The sequence below is a fragment of the Ascaphus truei genome, unplaced genomic scaffold, assembly GCF_040206685.1.
Source record: "Ascaphus truei isolate aAscTru1 unplaced genomic scaffold, aAscTru1.hap1 HAP1_SCAFFOLD_786, whole genome shotgun sequence".
In the NCBI taxonomy this organism is placed as follows: domain Eukaryota; kingdom Metazoa; phylum Chordata; class Amphibia; order Anura; family Ascaphidae; genus Ascaphus; species Ascaphus truei.
Genome location: NW_027457121.1, coordinates 100,160 through 119,487, shown reverse-complemented (window position 1 = coordinate 119,487; position 19,328 = coordinate 100,160). Strand labels below are relative to the sequence as shown.

At 54.0% G+C, this 19,328-nt stretch overlaps 1 protein-coding gene across 2 annotated transcripts in view; it reads left to right on the top strand.

Annotated features, from left to right (window-relative positions):
- The first annotated feature begins 3,284 nt into the window (after positions 1-3,284).
- Positions 3,285-19,328, top strand: part of STRA6 (signaling receptor and transporter of retinol STRA6) — a 52,809-nt gene continuing 36,765 nt past the window's right edge. Inside the window, exons 1-5 of one of the 2 annotated variants that reach the window (XM_075584847.1) lie at positions 3,285-3,401; positions 8,767-8,888; positions 9,898-9,964; positions 12,086-12,171; positions 12,257-12,396. In XM_075584847.1, coding sequence (XP_075440962.1) covers positions 8,785-8,888; positions 9,898-9,964; positions 12,086-12,171; positions 12,257-12,396 — 397 coding nt within the window. In that variant the 5' untranslated portion in view covers positions 3,285-3,401; positions 8,767-8,784. Of the gene's footprint in view, positions 3,407-8,766; positions 8,889-9,897; positions 9,965-12,085; positions 12,172-12,256; positions 12,397-19,328 lie in introns of both variants that reach the window. The other variant, XM_075584849.1, reaches the window with a different exon arrangement.

The following is a 19,328-nucleotide window of genomic DNA, read 5'->3' as shown; positions in this document are numbered from 1 at the left end:
CCAATCACTGCTTACATTTATCCAGTAGATTGTGGTTGCTCCGCTGAGTCAGTGCTAGTCAGTCGCCTTAGTGCGGTGCATCTAGTGACATCACCGGTATAGCCTGGTAGCAACGTGGAGCTGTGGCTTGTTTTGTGGGTTTTACCCTAGAGACAGCAGTTTGGGTTTAGATTGTTCCGCCGAGTATCCCGAGTCCTTGCCGGGTGTAATTTGACTGCCGCGTGAACGTTCTCCAGCGCCGTGTGTATATGCAGAGACTTGGGCAGCTTGGAACAGGAGCGTCTGGACTGACCGGAGTGGGAGCCCATGAGGACAGCTGTTCTTCACGGAGTGGGAATTCATTGACACCTGAGCGGTAAACATGCCCTGCCTAATTGATTGCATGTTATATCACAAATTATTGTTTTATTATATATACATTTATACACTATGAGAAGTTGTGCGCTTTCTTCGTTTCTTTTCATGTGATCCTTGTAGTCTTGTCTGTACGTTAACTAAGCTACATTGACTGGTAAGGGTGTACGTACTGTGCAGTTGTAACTGAGTTCTGTGGTCTTCACGATGGAAACCTCACTCAGGACAGATATTACATGAAGAATATCAGTGCGGAGCCTGGTGATCCCACCTGCTGCCACCAGAAAATAGCCTGTCACGGGAGACCAGGACTAATACCAGGGATCAATATCACCAGACAGAAACACAAGAGTTTATAAAATAAATTTATTGGGAAGCAGTAATCCACAACAATACATATGCACAGACAACATTCTGGGGTAACCTGTAATCCTAGACACAGGGACCTCCCTAGAGAGATTTTCTCTGATCTTCCCCCTGGAATGTCCTCTGAACTGGACTCTATTCCTGGCACTAGCACAGGAGCGGACGCTGCAGCTTCCCTTAGTTAAATCTTCTGCAACTCTTCTGTCTCTGAACTGAGCTGAATTGAACTGCTAGGGGTCTCACTCCCCACCTGTTTATACCCCTAACCCACCATGTTGCAACATTCAGGGCCAGGTGCTGGCTACATAGAAATGCAACATTAAAATGAGCAACATAAGAAGAGATACATGGAAAGATCCAGACAGCTTTGCAACTTTCCAACTGAACATAAAGTTAACCCCCGGGTCCCTGAAGTTCTGGAACCAGGTTTACAAGACAGATATACAATACAGTACATATATGTAACCTGGTCCCCCACCCCCCAGCTCCCCTTAAGTCTCCGCTCACCCTTGCAGCAGCGCGGGTGTCTCTGGCAGGCGGAAGGATCCAGCGAGGTGGGGAGAGAGAGGCGACAGAGTCGCCGGCAGCTCCCTTTGCAGGGCGCCGTCATTTTGGAAAAGATCGCGCATGCTCAGTACAAGTCTATGTTGCGGCTGCCATCTTGGTGCACCTTGCGCATGTGCAGAGAGGTACACAGAGGCGGCCATTACACCCAACAGCTCTGCAGGGGAACTACAATTCCCAACAGCCCGAGGGGCTGTATAACACATGACGCCTAGCCGCCAATCGCGCAGCTGGATCCCCCTGCGTGCAGATAGATACATTTCGCACGCTGAGACCACGCCAGCAGTCGGAGCTGGGACAAGGAAGGGGTAGGTTGTGTGTGCAGGTGTTTGTGGCACCTGCACTTGGCCAGGTACCCCCTATTAGGCCCCAGCTAGGCCCCGACTCCCCTCAGCTTGTGGTTGCTGCAGGGTCAGGCCCATAGATAGGGACACTGCCCCTGTAGCATTAGGGTGAGGGACACAGCCAGGGTGCGGCTACATCCTGGCCTCAGGTGATCTGGGACCAGACACCTGCTACTACCAGACTGTTAAAGGTGGTACACTCCACGCGAGCGCGGGACCCACCCAACATAGAGGCGGAGGCTTCGCGGATACCCGTCGCTGGATCCGTGGATCTCATCTTCTTCATCTGCGTGCCCGGGTGTGGATACACCCGGCAGGTACCTCACCTAATGAAGTGCACCAACAGTACACGGGCTAGTGGGGCAGCGCTGTCTCACACACTTGGGTGGGTGTTTGACTCTGTGGACACCGGGGTGGTTTGGTGCCGTGGGGCACCTCAGTACGGTGGGGCAAACCCTACAAGGGTGTAGACACGGTGTTGGGGAAGCACGGGGAGGGGTTCCGGCCCTGTGAGGCCTGAGAGTTGCGGTAGTGTTATTAGTACCATATCTTGTTCAGTAAATGCTGTTATATCTCACGGGTGTGTGCTTATTACATTGTCCTGCACGGGGTTATCCCGCATTCTTAGGATCCCGCGCAGGTGGAGGCGCTGTCACCCGATGGACCAGGTACACCCCAGGCTCACAGCGGCGGAGGTTCAGGCCTCCTGTGAGCCGCGGGTAACGCACCACACACACCGTAGCCGCCATATCTCCCAGGGGGTGGGGGGAAAGTGCCCTACATATATAACATAATACAACGGTATTGTTGACAGGTAGGGGTAGTGCAGGGGTTAACCTTTATTAACAGCAGCCTTGTTGACCCCTACTGTCACAACAGGAATAGCAGAGCGGGCAGGATGGAGGTGCAGTGACAGAGCTGTGTGTGTAATTGCAGGAATAGCAGAGAGGGCAGGATGGAGGTGCAGTGACAGAGCTGTGTGTGTGTAATTGCAGGAATAGTAGAGAGGGCAGGATGGAGGTGCAGTGACAGAGCTGTGTGTGTAATTGCAGGAATAGTAGAGAGGGCAGGATGGAGGTGCAGTGACAGAGCTGTGTGTGTAATTGCAGGAATAGTAGAGAGGGCAGGATGGAGGTGCAGTGACAGAGCTGTGTGTGTGTAATTGCAGGAATAGTAGAGAGGGCAGGATGGAGGTGCAGTGACAGAGCTGTGTGTGTAATTGTAGAAATAGCAGAGAGGGCAGGATGGAGGTGCAGTGATAGAGCTGTGTGTGTAATTGCAGGAATAGTAGAGAGGGCAGGATGGAGGTGCAGTGACAGAGCTGTGTGTGTAATTGCAGGAATAGCAGAGAGGGCAGGATGGAGGTGCAGTGACAGAGCGGTGTGTGGGGTCAGTACTGGAATAGGTGTGGGGTCAGTACTGGAATAGCAGAAGCGTGAGGCTATTCAGGATGTTAGTAATGCTGCTGATGTAGTGTTATCACGTCCTCCCCCCACCCCCCTCTTGGCTAACCTCCACTACCTCCCCACTCCTGTGCGGGGTGTAAAGTCCCCCCCCCTCCCTCTGAACTTTGCCTGCTCCGTCTGAGTGTCTCTCCCCCCCCCCCCCCCACCCACCACCTCAGGCTTAGATAAATCAGACTTCACCCCCCCCCCCCCTACACACCCAGACAAGAGGAGGACGCAGAGAAATTTCACACCACTACCCCGGTCCGCCAGCCCTGCACAGGTGCCTCAGCTCTGCACCTGCACTGAAGCAGGGAGGTCACGGGAGGTCAGGTTTGTCTCGTGGGGGGGGGGGCTACTGGGGGGGGGGTTACTGGAACAGCAGAGCATACTGGGACATCTGTGTGTCCGTAGGGAGGGTCAGTGCTGGAATACAGAGGGGGGGGGGTTAGGGCAGAATTGAGGTGCAGCGTTAGTACTGGGATAGTACTGGGGTAGTAGTGCCTGACACAGATGGTGAAGCAGAGGAGCGCTCGCTGACACTTCATAAATCCGTCTTTTTATTTCTCTTAACTCCCCTCTCTCCCTCCTCCCCTCTCTCACTCCCTCCTCCCCTCTCTCACCCCCTCCCCTCTTTCACCCCCTGTCCCCTCTCTCGCGCTCTTTCCTCCCCTTGCGCTCTCTCTCACGCTCTTTCCTCCCCCCCTCTCGCGCTATTTCCTCCCCCCTCTCTCTCGCGCTCGTTCCTCTCTCTCTCTATCTTGCACGCGCTCTTTCCTCTCGCTCTTACATCCCTCCCCTCGTGTTCTTTCCTCCCCCCTCGCGCTCTCTCGTGCTATTTCCTACCCCCCTTTTCTCGCACTCTTTTCTCCCACCCTCTCGCTCTCTCTCGCGCTCTTTCCTCCCCCTCTTGCTCTCTCGTGCTCCTTTCCCCCTTTGCTCTCTCTTGCGCGTTCTTTCCTCCCCGCTCTCGCGCTCTTTCCTCCCCCGCTCTCTCATGTGCTTTCCTCCCCTCTTTCGCTCTCTTTCCTCCCCTTTCTCATGTGCTTTCCTCCCCCCTCTCGCTCTCTTTCCTCCCCCTCTCTCTCGCGCTCTTTCCTCCCTCTCTCGCGCTCTTTCCTCCCCCCTCTCTCTCTCGCGCTATTTCCTCCCCCCTCTCTCGCGCTCCTTCCTCTCTCTCTCTATCTTGCACGCGCTCTTTCCTCTCGCTCTTACATCCCTCCCCTCGTGTTCTTTCCTCCCCCTCGCGCTCTCTCGTGCTATTTCCTACCCCCCTTTTCTCGCACTCTTTTCTCCCACCCTCTCGCTCTCTCTCACGTGCTTTCCTCCCCCGCTCTCTCGTGCGCTTTCCTCCCCTCTTTCGCTCTCTTTCCTCCCCCTCCCTCTCGCGCTCTTTCCTCCCACCTCCCTCTCGCGCTCTTTCCTCTCACCTCCCTCTCGCGCTCTATCCTCCCTCTCGCTCTCTCGCGCTCTTTCCTCCCCCCTCTCGCGCTCTTTCCTCCCCCCTCTCTCGCGCTCTTTCCTCCCCCCTCTCTCGCGCTCCTTCCTCTCTCTCTCTCTCGCGCTCTTACATGCCCCTCTCGAGCTCTTTCCTCCCCCTCTCTGTCATGCTCTTTCCTCCCCCCCATCTCTCTTTCCCTCCCATCTCTCTCTCCCCCTATCTACCTCCCCCCTCTCGCTCTCTTTCCTCCCCTCTCTTGCTCTTACTCCCCCCCTCGTGCTCTTTCCTCTCCCCTCTCGCTCTCTCACACTATTTACTCCCTCTCATTCTTTCCTTCCACCTCTCGCTCTCTCTCGCACTCTTTCCTCCCTCTTTCTCGCACTCTTTCCTCCCTCTCACGCTCCCTCCTCCCCCTCTCTTGCGCTCTTTCCTCCCGCTCTCTCGCTCCCTCCTCCCCCTCTCTCGCACTCTTTCCTCCCTCTCTCACGCTCCCTCCTCCCCCTCTCTCGCACTCTTTCCTCCCTCTCTCACGCTCCCTCCTCCCCCTCTCTCGTGCTCTTTCCTCCCGCTCTCTCGCTCTTACCTCCCCCCTCTCTCTTTACTCCCTCCCTTTCGCTCTCTTGCGCTCTTACCTCCCCCCTCTCTCTCTTTACTCCCCCCTCTCGCTCTCTCACGCTATTTACTCCATTCCCATTCTTTCCTTCCACCTCCCGCTCTCTCTCGCACTCCTTTCTCTCTATCTCTCGTGCGCGATCTTTCCTCTTTCTCTCTCTCGCTCTTACCTCCCCCCTCCCTCTTGCTCTCTCGCGCTCTTTCCTCACCCCTCTTGCTCTCTCGCGCTCTTTCCTCCTCCCCTCCCGCTCTTTCCTACCCCCTCTCACCCTCTGCCTCGCTTTCCTCTCCCCCTGTCGCTCTCTCTCTTGCGTTCTTTCCTCCCCCCTCGCACTCTTTCGCATTCTTTCCTCCCTTTCTCGCTCTCTTTCCTCCCCCCTCTCGCATGCTCTTTCCTCCCCCTCTCGCTCTCTTTTCTTCCTTCTCTCCCACTCTTTCCTCCCCCTCTCTCTCTCTCGCACACACTCTCTATCTTTCCTCCCTCTCTCTCTTGCTCTTTCCCCTATCTCTCTCTCTCTTTCCTCCCCCTCTCTCTCGCTCTTTCCTCCCCCTCTCGCTCGCTCTTTCCTCCCCCTCTCTCTTTCCTCCCCCTCTCTCTCTCTCTTTCCTCCCCCTCTCGCTCTTTCCTCCCCCTCTCTCTCGCTCTTTCCTCCCCCTCTCTTTCCTCCCCCTCTCTTTCCTCCCCCTCTCTCTTGCTCTTTCCTCCCCCTCTCTCGCTCTTTCCTCCCCCTCTCTCTTGCTCTTTCCTCCCCCTCTCGCTCGCTCATTCCTCCCCTTCTCTTGCTCATTCCTCCCCCTCTCTCTTGCTCTTTCCTCCCCCTCTCTCTTGCTCTTTCCTCCCCCTCTCTCTTGCTCTTTTCTCCCCCTCTCTTGCTCTCTCCCCCCCTCTTGCTCTCTCCCCCCCTCTCTTGCTCTCTCCCCCCCTCTCTTGCTCTCCCTCCCCCCCTCTCTTGCTCTCCCTCCCCCTATCTTGCTCTCTCCCCCCCCCCCCTCTCATGGCCTCTCACCCCCAACATTCAATGCTGGGAAGAGTTATGACTTTGCTTTATTAAGCCCCCCTGCCCCATTATTACCCGGTTGAGGAAGGAGGGGCGTCCCATGGGGGTGATATATGGGTGTAATAAAAAGGTTTCATTAAGTCAGACACCCCTTCACTGCCAGCACTATATTCAGAACATGCAGCAAGAGGAGCAAGTCATGAGGGGTTAATGGGGCGATGCTCTGCCAGGCAAAGTGTTAGCGGTTCGATGTTCTGCAGGTCTCTGGCAGGGAAGGTGTCAGTGGAGCGACGCTCTGCAGTCCTCTGGCAGGGAAGGGGTTAGGGGTGTGATGCTCAGCAGGCCTCTGGCAGGGAAGGCGTTAGTGGTGCGATGCTCTGCGGGTCTCTTTTAGGGAAGGGGTTAGCGGTGCGATGCTCGGCGGGTCTCTGGCAAGGAACGGGTTAATGGAGCGCCGCTCTGCAGTCCTCTGACAGGGAAGGGGTTGAAGTGAGATGCTCTGCAGGTCTCTAGCAAGGAAGGAGTTAGCGGTGCGATGCTCTGCAGTCCTCTGCAGGTCTCCTGCAACACAGGAGTTGGGTTACCTCCGGGTATCCTGAGTTATCACTCGAAGCATTATTCCCACAGTATGACATGGGGGGGGGGGGGGTATTAATATGTACTCTCATATTACTAATGAGGGGGTGTGACGGGGTCAGACTCTTCAGAGGGAGGTGACACAAGCTAAGGGGGGGGGGGAGGATGCTCCTTAAGGAGCCAGTATCTCTGACACTACCACCTCTGCTATTCCTGTACCGAGCCCCACACAGCTGTGTGTCTGCTATTCCAATGCAGCCCCACTCTGCTGTTCCAGTGATGCCCCCTTGCCCTGCAGCCCCACTCTGCTGTTCCAGTGATGCCCCCTTGCCCTGCAGCCCCCACCCTACTATTCCAGTGATGCCCCCTTGCCCTGCAGCCCCCACCCTTCTATTCCAGTGATGCCCCCTTGCCCTGCAGCCCCACTCTGCTGTTCCAGTGATGCCCCCTTGCCCTCCAGCCCCACCCTACTATTCCAGTGATGCCACCTTGCCCTGCAGCCCCCATCCTGCTATTCCAGTGATGCCACCTTGCCCTGCAGCCCCCACCCTGCTATTCCAGTGATGCCCCCTTGCCCTGCAGCCCCACCCTACTATTCCAGTGATGCCCCCTTGCCCTGCAGCCCCCATCCTGCTATTCCAGTGATGCCACCTTGCCCTGCAGCCCCCACTCTGCTATTCCGGTGATGCCCCCTTGCCCTGCAGCCCCCATCCTGCTATTCCAGTGATGCCACCTTGCCCTGCAGCCCCCACCCTACTATTCCAGTGATGCCACCTTGCCCTCCAGCCCCACCCTGCTATTCCAGTGATGCCACCTTGCCCTGCAGCCCCCACTCTGCTATTCCGGTGATGCCCCCTTGCCCTGCAGCCCCCACCCTGCTATTCCAGTGATGCCACCTTGCCCTGCAGCCCCACCCTACTATTCCAGTGATGACCCCTTGCCCTGCAGCCCCACCCTACTATTCCAGTGATGCCACCTTGCCCTGCAGCCCCACTCTGCTATTCCGGTGATGCCCCCTTGCCCTGCAGCCCCACCCTGCTATTCCAGTGATGCCACCTTGCCCTGCAGCCCCACTCTGCTATTCCGGTGATGCCCCCTTGCCCTGCAGCCCCCACCCTGCTATTCCAGTGATGCCACCTTGCCCTGCAGCCCCACCCTTCTATTCCAGTGATGCCACCTTGCCCTGCAGCCCCACTCTGCTATTCCGGTGATGCCCCCTTGCCCTGCAGCCCCACCCTGCATTCCAGTGATGCCACCTTGCCCTGCAGCCCCCACCCTGCTATTCCAGTGATGCCCCCTTGCCCTGCAGCCCCCACCCTACTATTCCAGTGATGCCACCTTGCACTCAGCTTCCCTCTGCTATTCCAGTGATGCCACCTTGCCCTGCAGCCCCACTCTGCTATTCCAGTGATGCCACCTTGCCCTGCAGCCCCCACCCTGCTATTCCAGTGATGCCCCCTTGCCCTGCAGCCCCACTCTGCTATTCCAGTGATGCCCCCTTGCCCTGCAGCCCCACCCTACTATTCCAGTGATGCCACCTTGCCCTGCAGCCCCCACCCTTCTATTCCAGTGATGCCCCCTTGCCCTGCAGCCCCACTCTGCTATTCCGGTGATGCCCCCTTGCACTCAGCTTCCCTCTGCTATTCCAGTGATGCCACCTTGCACTCAGCTTCCCTCTGCTATTCCAGTGATGCCCTCTTGCCCTGCAGCCCCACTCTGCTATTCCAGTGATGCCCCCTTGCACTCAGCTTCCCTCTGCTATTCCAGTGATACCCCCTTGCACTCAGCTTCCCTCTGCTATTCCAGTGATGCCCCCTTGCACTCAGCTTCCCTCTGCTATTCCAGTGATGCCCCCTTGCCCTGCAGCCCCCACCCTACTATTCCAGCGCAGCCCCCACCCTACTATTCCAGCGCAGCCCCCACCCTACTATTCCGCACCCTTGACTCTCGCTGACCCCTGAAGGAATGTTTGGGTCGGCTCATGTAATCCCCTGAACAAAAGGATGCTGTGCCAGGGGTCAGCTGACCTCTGTATATAAGGGGGTCTCTCTCTCTGTACTGTGCAGGAGCAGTGGCGTCGCGTCATGTCACTACACGTCCAGGGGAGCGCGGAGCCCCGTGAGGGGGACTTGTCGTATGACGACTGGTACATTGATGAACCCCAAGAACCAACGGTGCCCCCCCATGAGTAAGTGAGACTTGTATTCAACAAGCCCCCCACTCCCTGGCTGTGTATTAGAGAAGCCCCCCTCTCTGTCTATTAGAGATGCCCCCTCTCTGTGTGTCAGAGAAACCCCCCTGCCTCTGTGTATTGGGGAACCCCACCTTCCTTTGTGTATTAGAGAAGCCCACCTGCCTGTGTATTAGAGAAGCCCACCTGCCTGTGTATTAGAGAAGACCCTGTTTCTATTAGAGACGCCCCCCTCTCTGTGTATTAGATGCCCCGTGTGTATTGGAGAAGCACCCATCTCTGTATTTTAGACAAGCCCCCTCTCTGTATATTAGAGAAGCCCCCTCTCTGTGTATTAGAGAAGGCCCCTCTCCGTGTATCAGAGAAGCCCACCTGCCTATGTATTAGAGAAGCCCACCTGCCTGTGTATTAGAGCAGCTCACCTGCCTGTGTATTAGAGAAGACAACCAGCCTGTGTATTAGAGAAGCTCACCTGCCTGTGTATTAATAATTAGTGAAACCCTCTCTCTCTGTATTAGACACCCCCATGCTTGTGTATTAGAAAAGCCCCTGTCTCTGTGTATTAGAGAAGCCCCTGTCTCTGTGTATTAGAGAAGCCCCTGTCTCTGTGTATTATAGAATCCCCTGTCTCTGTCTATTAGAGAAGCACCAGTATCTGTGTATTAGAGAAGCCGCTGTCTTTGTGTATTAGAGACGCCCCCTTGCCTGTGTATTAGAGAAGCCCCCTCTCTGTGTATTATACACCCCCATGCTTGTGTATTAGAGAAGCCCCTGTCTCTGTGTATTAGAGAAGCCCCTGTATCTGTGTATTAGAGAAGTCCCCCTCTCTGTGTATTAAAGACGCCAACTTGCCTGTATATTAGAGAAGCCCCCTCTCTGTGTATTAGAGACACCCCCTTGCCTATGTATTAGAGAAGCCCCCTCTCTGTGTATTAGAGACGCCCCCTCTCTGTGTATTAGAGCTGCCACCCTGCCTTTGCGTGACTCGCTGTACATCTCCCCCCAGAATTATCCCAGAATGTGTTCTCACCCTGTCAGACGGTCTGTACCACCTCATCCTCGGGCCCGTGTCTGTGAGTATACACCCGGAACCCCGCTCCCAACACACCCGGAACCCCGCTCCCAACACACCCGGAACCCCACTCCCAACACACCCAGAACCCCGCTCCCAACACACCCGGAACCCCACTCCCAACACACCCGGCACCCCGCTCCTGACACACCCAGAACCCCGCTCCCAACACACCCGGAACCCCGCTCCCATCACACCAAGAAACCCGCTCCCAACACACCCAGAACCCCGCTCCCAACACACCAAGAACCCCGCTCCCATCACACCCAGAACTCCGCTCCCAACACACCCGGAACCCCGCTCCCAACACACCCGGAACCCCGCTCCCATCACACCAAGAACCCCGCTCCCAACACACCCAGAACCCCGCTCCCAACACACCCGGAACCCCGCTCCCATCACACCAAGAACCCCGCTCCCAACACACCCAGAACCCCGCTCCCATCACACCCAGAACCCCGCTCACAACACACCCAGAACCCCGCTCCCAACTCACCCGGACCCCGCTCCCAACACACCCAGAACCCCACTCCCATAATACCAAGAACCCCGCTCCCAACACACCCGAAACCCCGCTCCCAACACACCCGGAACCCCGCTCCCAACACACCCGGAACCCCGCTCCCAACACACCAAGAACCCCGCTCCCATCACACCAAGAACCCCGCTCCCATCACACCAAGAACCCCGCTCCCAACACAACCGGAACCCCGCTCCTAACACACCCAGAACCCTGCTCCCGACACACCCAGAACCCCGCTCCTAACACACCTGGAAACCCCGCTCCCAACACACCCGGAACCCAGCTCCCAACACACCCGGAACCCCGCTCCCATCACACCAAGAACCCCGCTCCCAACACACCCAGAAACCTGCTCCCAACACACCCGAAACCCCGCTCCCAACACACCCAGAACCCCGCTCCCAACACACCCGGAACCCCGCTCCCAACACACCAAGAACCCCGCTCCCATCACACCAAGAACCCCGCTCCCATCACACCAAGAACCCCGCTCCCATCACACCCGGAACCCCGCTCCCAACACATCCAGAAACCCCGCTCCCAACACACCCAGAAACCTGCTCCCAACACACCCGGAACCCCGCTCCCAACACACCCAGAACCCCGCTTCCAACACACCCGGAACCCCGCTCCCAACACACCCGGAACCCCGCTCCCAACACACCCGGAACCCCACTCCCAACACACCCGGAACCCCGCTCCTAACACACCTGGAAACCCCGCTCCCAACACACCCGGAACCCCGCTCCCAATACACCCGGAACCCCGCTTCCAACATACACGGAACCCCGCTCCCAACATACCCGGAACCCCGCTCCCATCACACCAAGAACCCCGCTCCCAACAACTCCTCCTATTGCCCCATATAACCGCTCCCTATAACTCCTCGTATTACCCCATATAACCCCTCCCTATAACTCCTCCTATTGCCCCATATAACCGCTCCCTATAACTCCTCCTATTGCCCCATATAACCGCTCCCTATAACTCCTCCTATTGCCCCATATAACCGCTCCCTATAACTCCTCCTATTGCCCCATATAACCTCTCCCTATAACTCCTCCTATTGCCCCATATAACCTCTCCCTATAACTCCTCCTATTCCCCCATATAACCGCTCCCTATAACTCCTCCTATTCCCCCATATAACCGCTCCCTATAACTCCTCCTATTCCCCCATATAACCGCTCCCTATAACTCCTCCTATTCCCCCATATAACCGCTCCCTATAACTCCTCCTATTCCTCCATATAACCGCTCCCTATAACTCCTATTACCCCATATAACCGCTCCCTATAACTCCTCCTATTCCCCCATATAACCCCTCCCTATATCTCCTCCTATTCCCCCATATAACCGCTCCCTATAACTCCTCCTATTCCCCCATATAACCGCTCCCTATAACTCCTCCTATTACCTCAGAATTAGAATTACCTCTCCCTATAACTCCTCCTATTCCCCCATATAACCGCTCCCTATAACTCCTCCTATTACCTCAGAATTAGAATTACCTCTCCCTATAACTCCTCCTATTCCCCCATATAACCGCTCCCTATAACTCCTCCTATTCCCCCATATAACCGCTCCCTCTCTCCGCAGCTCCTCGCTCTGCTGCTCCTCTCCTTCTTGGTTCGGCGCAGGGCGCTCTACAGAGCCTGCTGTGGGGGGGTTCCTGGTCTCCTCAGGTACGTGCTCCCCCCTGCACCCCTCTCTTGACCCTTTGCCTGTCCCTTCTTCACCCTTCCTCTGACCTCTGTCCCTCCTTTGCAGTCCTCTCAACCTCCTGGAGGATTCTGGGAACAGATGGGTGCCTTGCGCAGTTTTTGGCTTAGTCTTTACCTCTCTCTGCCGACTGTTCCTGGACCCGACTGCCCTCCTCTTTGTCCCGGACCCCGCAGGAGCGCACCGAGGTAACGCACCTCTAGGACTGGACAGTGCCGAGCCTGGCACCTCGAGGGCTGGACAGTATACATTGTTGCCAGGTGGCTTCTCCCCAAATACTTGACACAATGGTGAAAGGTGCAACGTGCTTGAGACACCGATCCATGTTGTTTCCTCCTCCTTGGCCCCACCCCCAGGCTCCTGGCACCTCCTGATTGGCTGCTGCTGGGTAATACAGCCAATCAGGATAGAGGAAGCGGCCCAGCCCCCTAGCAACAGCCCTGCTCTCGCCCTGCTTAGGGGGAAATCCTGCAGCCCCCCCAAGCCGGTCAGGTCACTATGTCCAGAGAGGTAATACTGGTATACATATACACGCCCAGAGAGGTAATACCGGTATACACATACACGCCCAGAGAGGTAATACCGGTATACACATATACGCCCAGAGAGGTAATACCGGTATACACATACACGCCCAGAGAGGTAATACCGGTATACACGTACACGCCCAGAGAGGTAATACCGGTATACACATACACGCCCAGAGAGGTAATACCGGTATACACATACACGCCCAGAGAGGTAATACCGGTATACACACACACGCCCAGAGAGGTAATACCAGTATACACATACACGCCCAGAGAGGTAATACCAGTATACACATACACTCCCAGAGAGGTAATACCGGTATACACACACACGCCCAGAGAGGTAATACCAGTATACACATACACGCCCAGAGAGGTAATACCGGTATACACATACACACCCAGAGAGGTAATACCGGTATACACATACACGCCCAGAGAGGTAATACCGGTATACACACACACGCCCAGAGAGGTAATACCAGTATACACATACACGCCCAGAGAGGTAATACCGGTATACACATACACGCCCAGAGAGGTAATACCGGTATACACATACACGCCCAGAGAGGTAATACCGGTATACACATACACGCCTAGAGAGGTAATACCGGTATACACACACACGCCCAGAGAGGTAATACCGGTATACACATACACTCCCAGAGAGGTAATACCGGTATACACACACACACCCAGAGAGGTAATACCGGTATACACACACACGCCCAGAGAGGTAATACCGGTATACACGTACACGCCCAGAGAGGTAATACCGGTATACACATACACACCCAGAGAGGTAATACCGGTATACACATACACACCCAGAGAGGTAATACCGTTATACACATACTCGCCCAGAGAGGTAATACCGGTATACACATACACGCCCAGAGAGGTAATACCGGTATACACACACACACCCAGAGAGGTAATACCGGTATACACACACACCCAGAGAGGTAATACCGGTATACACATACACGCCCAGAGAGGTAATACCGGTATACACACACACACCCAGAGAGGTAATACCGGTATACACATACACGCCCAGAGAGGTAATACAGGTATACACACACATGCCCAGAGAGGTAATACCGGTATACACACACACACCCAGAGAGGTAATACCGGTATACACACACACACACACCCAGAGAGGTAATACCGGTATACACACACACACCCAGAGAGGTAATACCGTATACACACACACACCCAGAGAGGTAATACCGGTATACACACACACACACCCAGAGAGGTAATACCGGTATACACACACACACCCAGAGAGGTAATACCGGTATACACACACACACACACCTAGAGAGTTAATACCGGTATACACACACACACCCAGAGAGGTAATACCGGTATACTGCTGCGGCACAGTTTATTCGAGCATTTGCCCGTTCTGTGCCGCAGCAGTAGCCTGGCGCGCGCCCGAGTGTGACGGGCGCGCGCCGAAGCAGCGGAAGAGCGCCCTCCGATCGGGGCGCTCTCCCTACCGCTGCCGGGTCCCCCGGAACCCCCTGCCGCTGTCCCGCGATCGCGGGACACCAGGGCTCCCTCGGGGAGCCCCTGGACACGCGTGCAGGGGGCGCACGCTCCCGATGACGCGTGACCGCGCGTCTATGACGCGCGGCACGCCGAGGGGCGGCCACTAGCAAGCCGGGAGATTTCCCGGCTTGCGGTACCGACCACACTCGAATAAAGTGTGTCGGTAGTGTACACATACACGCCCAGAGAGGTAATACCGGTATACACATACACGCCCAGAGAGGTAATACCGGTATACACATACACGCCCAGAGAGGTAATACCGTTATACACATACACGCCCAGAGGTAATACCGGTATACACACACACACACCCAGAGAGGTAATACCGGTATACACACACACGCCCAGAGAGGTAATACTGGTATACACACACACACACCTAGAGAGTTAATACCGGTATACACACACACACCCAGAGAGGTAATACCGGTATACACATACACGCCCAGAGGTAATACCGGTATACACACACACCCAGAGAGGTAATACCGGTATACACACACACACCCAGAGAGGTAATACCGGTATACACACACACACACCTAGAGAGTTAATACCGTATACACACACACACCCAGAGAGGTAATACCGGTATACACATACACGCCCAGAGGTAATACCGGTATACACACACACCCAGAGAGGTAATACCGGTATACACACACACACCCAGAGAGGTAATACCGGTATACACACACACACACCTAGAGAGTTAATACCGTATACACACACACACCCAGAGAGGTAATACCGGTATACACACACACACCCAGAAAGATAATACCGGTATACACACACACACCCAGAGAGGTAATACCGTAAACACACACACACCCAGAGAGGTAATACCGGTATACACACACACACCCAGAGAGGTAATACTGGTATACACACACACACCCAGAGAGGTAATACCGGTATACACACACACCCAGAGAGGTAATACCGGTATACACACACACCCAGAGACGTAATACCGGTATACACACACACACCCAGAGAGATAATACCGGTATACACACACACCCAGAGAGGTAATACCGGTATACACACACACACCCAGAGAGATAATACCGGTATACACACACACACCCAGAGAGGTAATACCGGTATACACATACACGCCCAGAGAGGTAATACCGGTATACACATACACGCCCAGAGAGGTAATACCGTTATACACATACACGCCCAGAGGTAATACCGGTATACACACACACACCCAGAGAGGTAATACCGGTATACACACACACACACCCAGAGAGGTAATACTGGTATACACACACACACACCTAGAGAGTTAATACCGGTATACACACACACACCCAGAGAGGTAATACCGGTATACACATACACGCCCAGAGAGGTAATACCGGTATACACATACACGCCCAGAGAGGTAATACCGTTATACACATACACGCCCAGAGGTAATACCGGTATACACACACACACCCAGAGAGGTAATACCGGTATACACACACACACACCCAGAGAGGTAATACTGGTATATACACACACACACCTAGAGAGTTAATACCGGTATACACACACACACCCAGAGAGGTAATACCGGTATACACATACACGCCCAGAGGTAATACCGGTATACACACACACCCAGAGAGGTAATACCGGTATACACACACACACCCAGAGAGGTAATACCGGTATACACACACACACACCTAGAGAGTTAATACCGTATACACACACACACCCAGAGAGGTAATACCGGTATACACACACACACCCAGAAAGATAATACCGGTATACACACACACACCCAGAGAGGTAATACCGTAAACACACACACACCCAGAGAGGTAATACCGGTATACACACACACACCCAGAGAGGTAATACTGGTATACACACACACACCCAGAGAGGTAATACCGGTATACACACACACCCAGAGAGGTAATACCGGTATACACACACACCCAGAGACGTAATACCGGTATACACACACACACCCAGAGAGATAATACCGGTATACACACACACCCAGAGAGGTAATACCGGTATACACACACACACCCAGAGAGATAATACCGGTATACACACACACACCCAGAGAGGTAATACCGGTATACACATACACGCCCAGAGAGGTAATACCGGTATACACATACACGCCCAGAGAGGTAATACCGTTATACACATACACGCCCAGAGGTAATACCGGTATACACACACACACCCAGAGAGGTAATACCGGTATACACACACACACACCCAGAGAGGTAATACTGGTATACACACACACACACCTAGAGAGTTAATACCGGTATACACACACACACCCAGAGAGGTAATACCGGTATACACATACACGCCCAGAGGTAATACCGGTATACACACACACCCAGAGAGGTAATACCGGTATACACACACACACCCAGAGAGGTAATACCGGTATACACACACACACACCTAGAGAGTTAATACCGTATACACACACACACCCAGAGAGGTAATACCGGTATACACACACACACCCAGAAAGATAATACCGGTATACACACACACACCCAGAGAGGTAATACCGTAAACACACACACACCCAGAGAGGTAATACCGGTATACACACACACACATCCAGAGAGGTAATACTGGTATACACACACACACCCAGAGAGGTAATACCGGTATACACACACACCCAGAGAGGTAATACCGGTATACACACCCAGAGACGTAATACCGGTATACACACACACACCCAGAGAGATAATACCGGTATACACACACACCCAGAGAGATAATACCGGTATACACACACACACCCAGAGAGGTAATACCGGTATACACATACCCGCCCAGAGAGGTAAAACCGGTATACACACACACGCCCAGAGAGGTAATACCGGTATAAACAGACACGCCCAGAGAGGTAATACCGGTATACACATACACGCCCAGAGAGGTAATACCGGTATACACGTACACGCCCAGAGAGGTAATACCGGTATACACACACGCCCAGAGAGGTTAATACCGGTATACACATACACGCCCAGAGAGGTAATACCGGTATACACACCCATAGAGGTAATACCGGTATACACGTACACGCCCAGAGAGGTAATACCAGTATACACACACACGCCCAGAGAGGTAATACCGGTATACACACACACACACCCAGAGAGGTAATACCGGTATACACATACACGCCCTGAGAGGTAATACCGGTATACACATACACACATGCCCAGAGAGGTAATACCGGTATACACACACACAGAGCGGTAATACCGGTATACACACACGCCCAGAGAGGTAATACCGGTATACACATACACGCCCAGAGAGGTAATACCGGTATACACAGACACGCCCAGAGAGGTAATACCCGTTTACACATACACGCCCAGAGAGGTAATACCGGTATACACATACACGCCCAGAGAGGTAATACCGGTATACACATACACGCCCAGAGAGGTAATACCGGTATACACATACACGCCCAGACCGGTAATACCGGTATACACATACACGCCCAGAGAGGTAATACAAGTATACACATACACGCCCAGAGAGGTAATACCAGTATACAGTACACATACACGCCCAGAGAGGTAATACCGGTATACACATACACGCCCAGAGAGGTAATACCGGTATACACATACACGCCCAGAGAGGTAATACCAGTATACACATACACGCCCAGAGAGGTAATACCGGTATACACGTACACGCCCAGAGAGGTAATACCGCTATACACATACACGCCCAGAGAGGTAATACCGGTATACACATACACGCCCAGAGAGGTAATACCGGTATACACATACACGCCCAGAGAGGTAATACCGGTATACACATACACGCCCAGACAGGTAATACCGGTATACACATACACGCCCAGACAGGTAATACCGGTATACACATACACGCCCAGAGAGGTAATACCGGTATACACATACACGCCCAGAGAGGTAATACCGGTATACACATACACGCCCAGAGAGGTAATACCGGTATACACATACACGCCCAGACAGGTAATACCGGTATACACATACACGCCCAGACAGGTAATACCGGTATACACATACACGCCCAGAGAGGTAATACCGGTATACACATACACGCCCAGAGAGGTAATACCGGTATACACACACACACCCAGAGAGGTAATACCGGTATACACATACCCGCCCAGAGAGGTAAAACCGGTATACACACACACGCCCAGAGAGGTAATACCGGTATAAACAGACACGCCCAGAGAGGTAATACCGGTATACACATACACGCCCAGAGAGGTAATACCGGTATACACGTACACGCCCAGAGAGGTAATACTGGTATACACACACGCCCAGAGAGGTTAATACCGGTATACACATACACGCCCAGAGAGGTAATACCGGTATACACACCCATAGAGGTAATACCGGTATACACGTACACGCCCAGAGAGGTAATACCAGTATACACACACACGCCCAGAGAGGTAATACCGGTATACACACACACACACACCCAGAGAGGTAATACCGGTATACACATACACGCCCAGAGAGGTAATACCGGTATACACATACACACATGCCCAGAGAGGTAATACCGGTATACACACACACAGAGCGGTAATACCGGTATACACACACGCCCAGAGAGGTAATACCGGTATACACATACACGCCCAGAGAGGTAATACCGGTATACACAGACACGCCCAGAGAGGTAATACCCGTTTACACATACACGCCCAGAGAGGTAATACCGGTATACACATACACGCCCAGAGAGGTAATACCGGTATACACATACACGCCCAGAGAGGTAATACCGGTATACACATACACGCCCAGACCGGTAATACCGGTATACACATACACGCCCAGAGAGGTAATACAAGTATACACATACACGCCCAGAGAGGTAATACCAGTATACAGTACACATACACGCCCAGAGAGGTAATACCGGTATACACATACACGCCCAGAGAGGTAATACCGGTATACACATACACGGCCAGAGAGGTAATACCG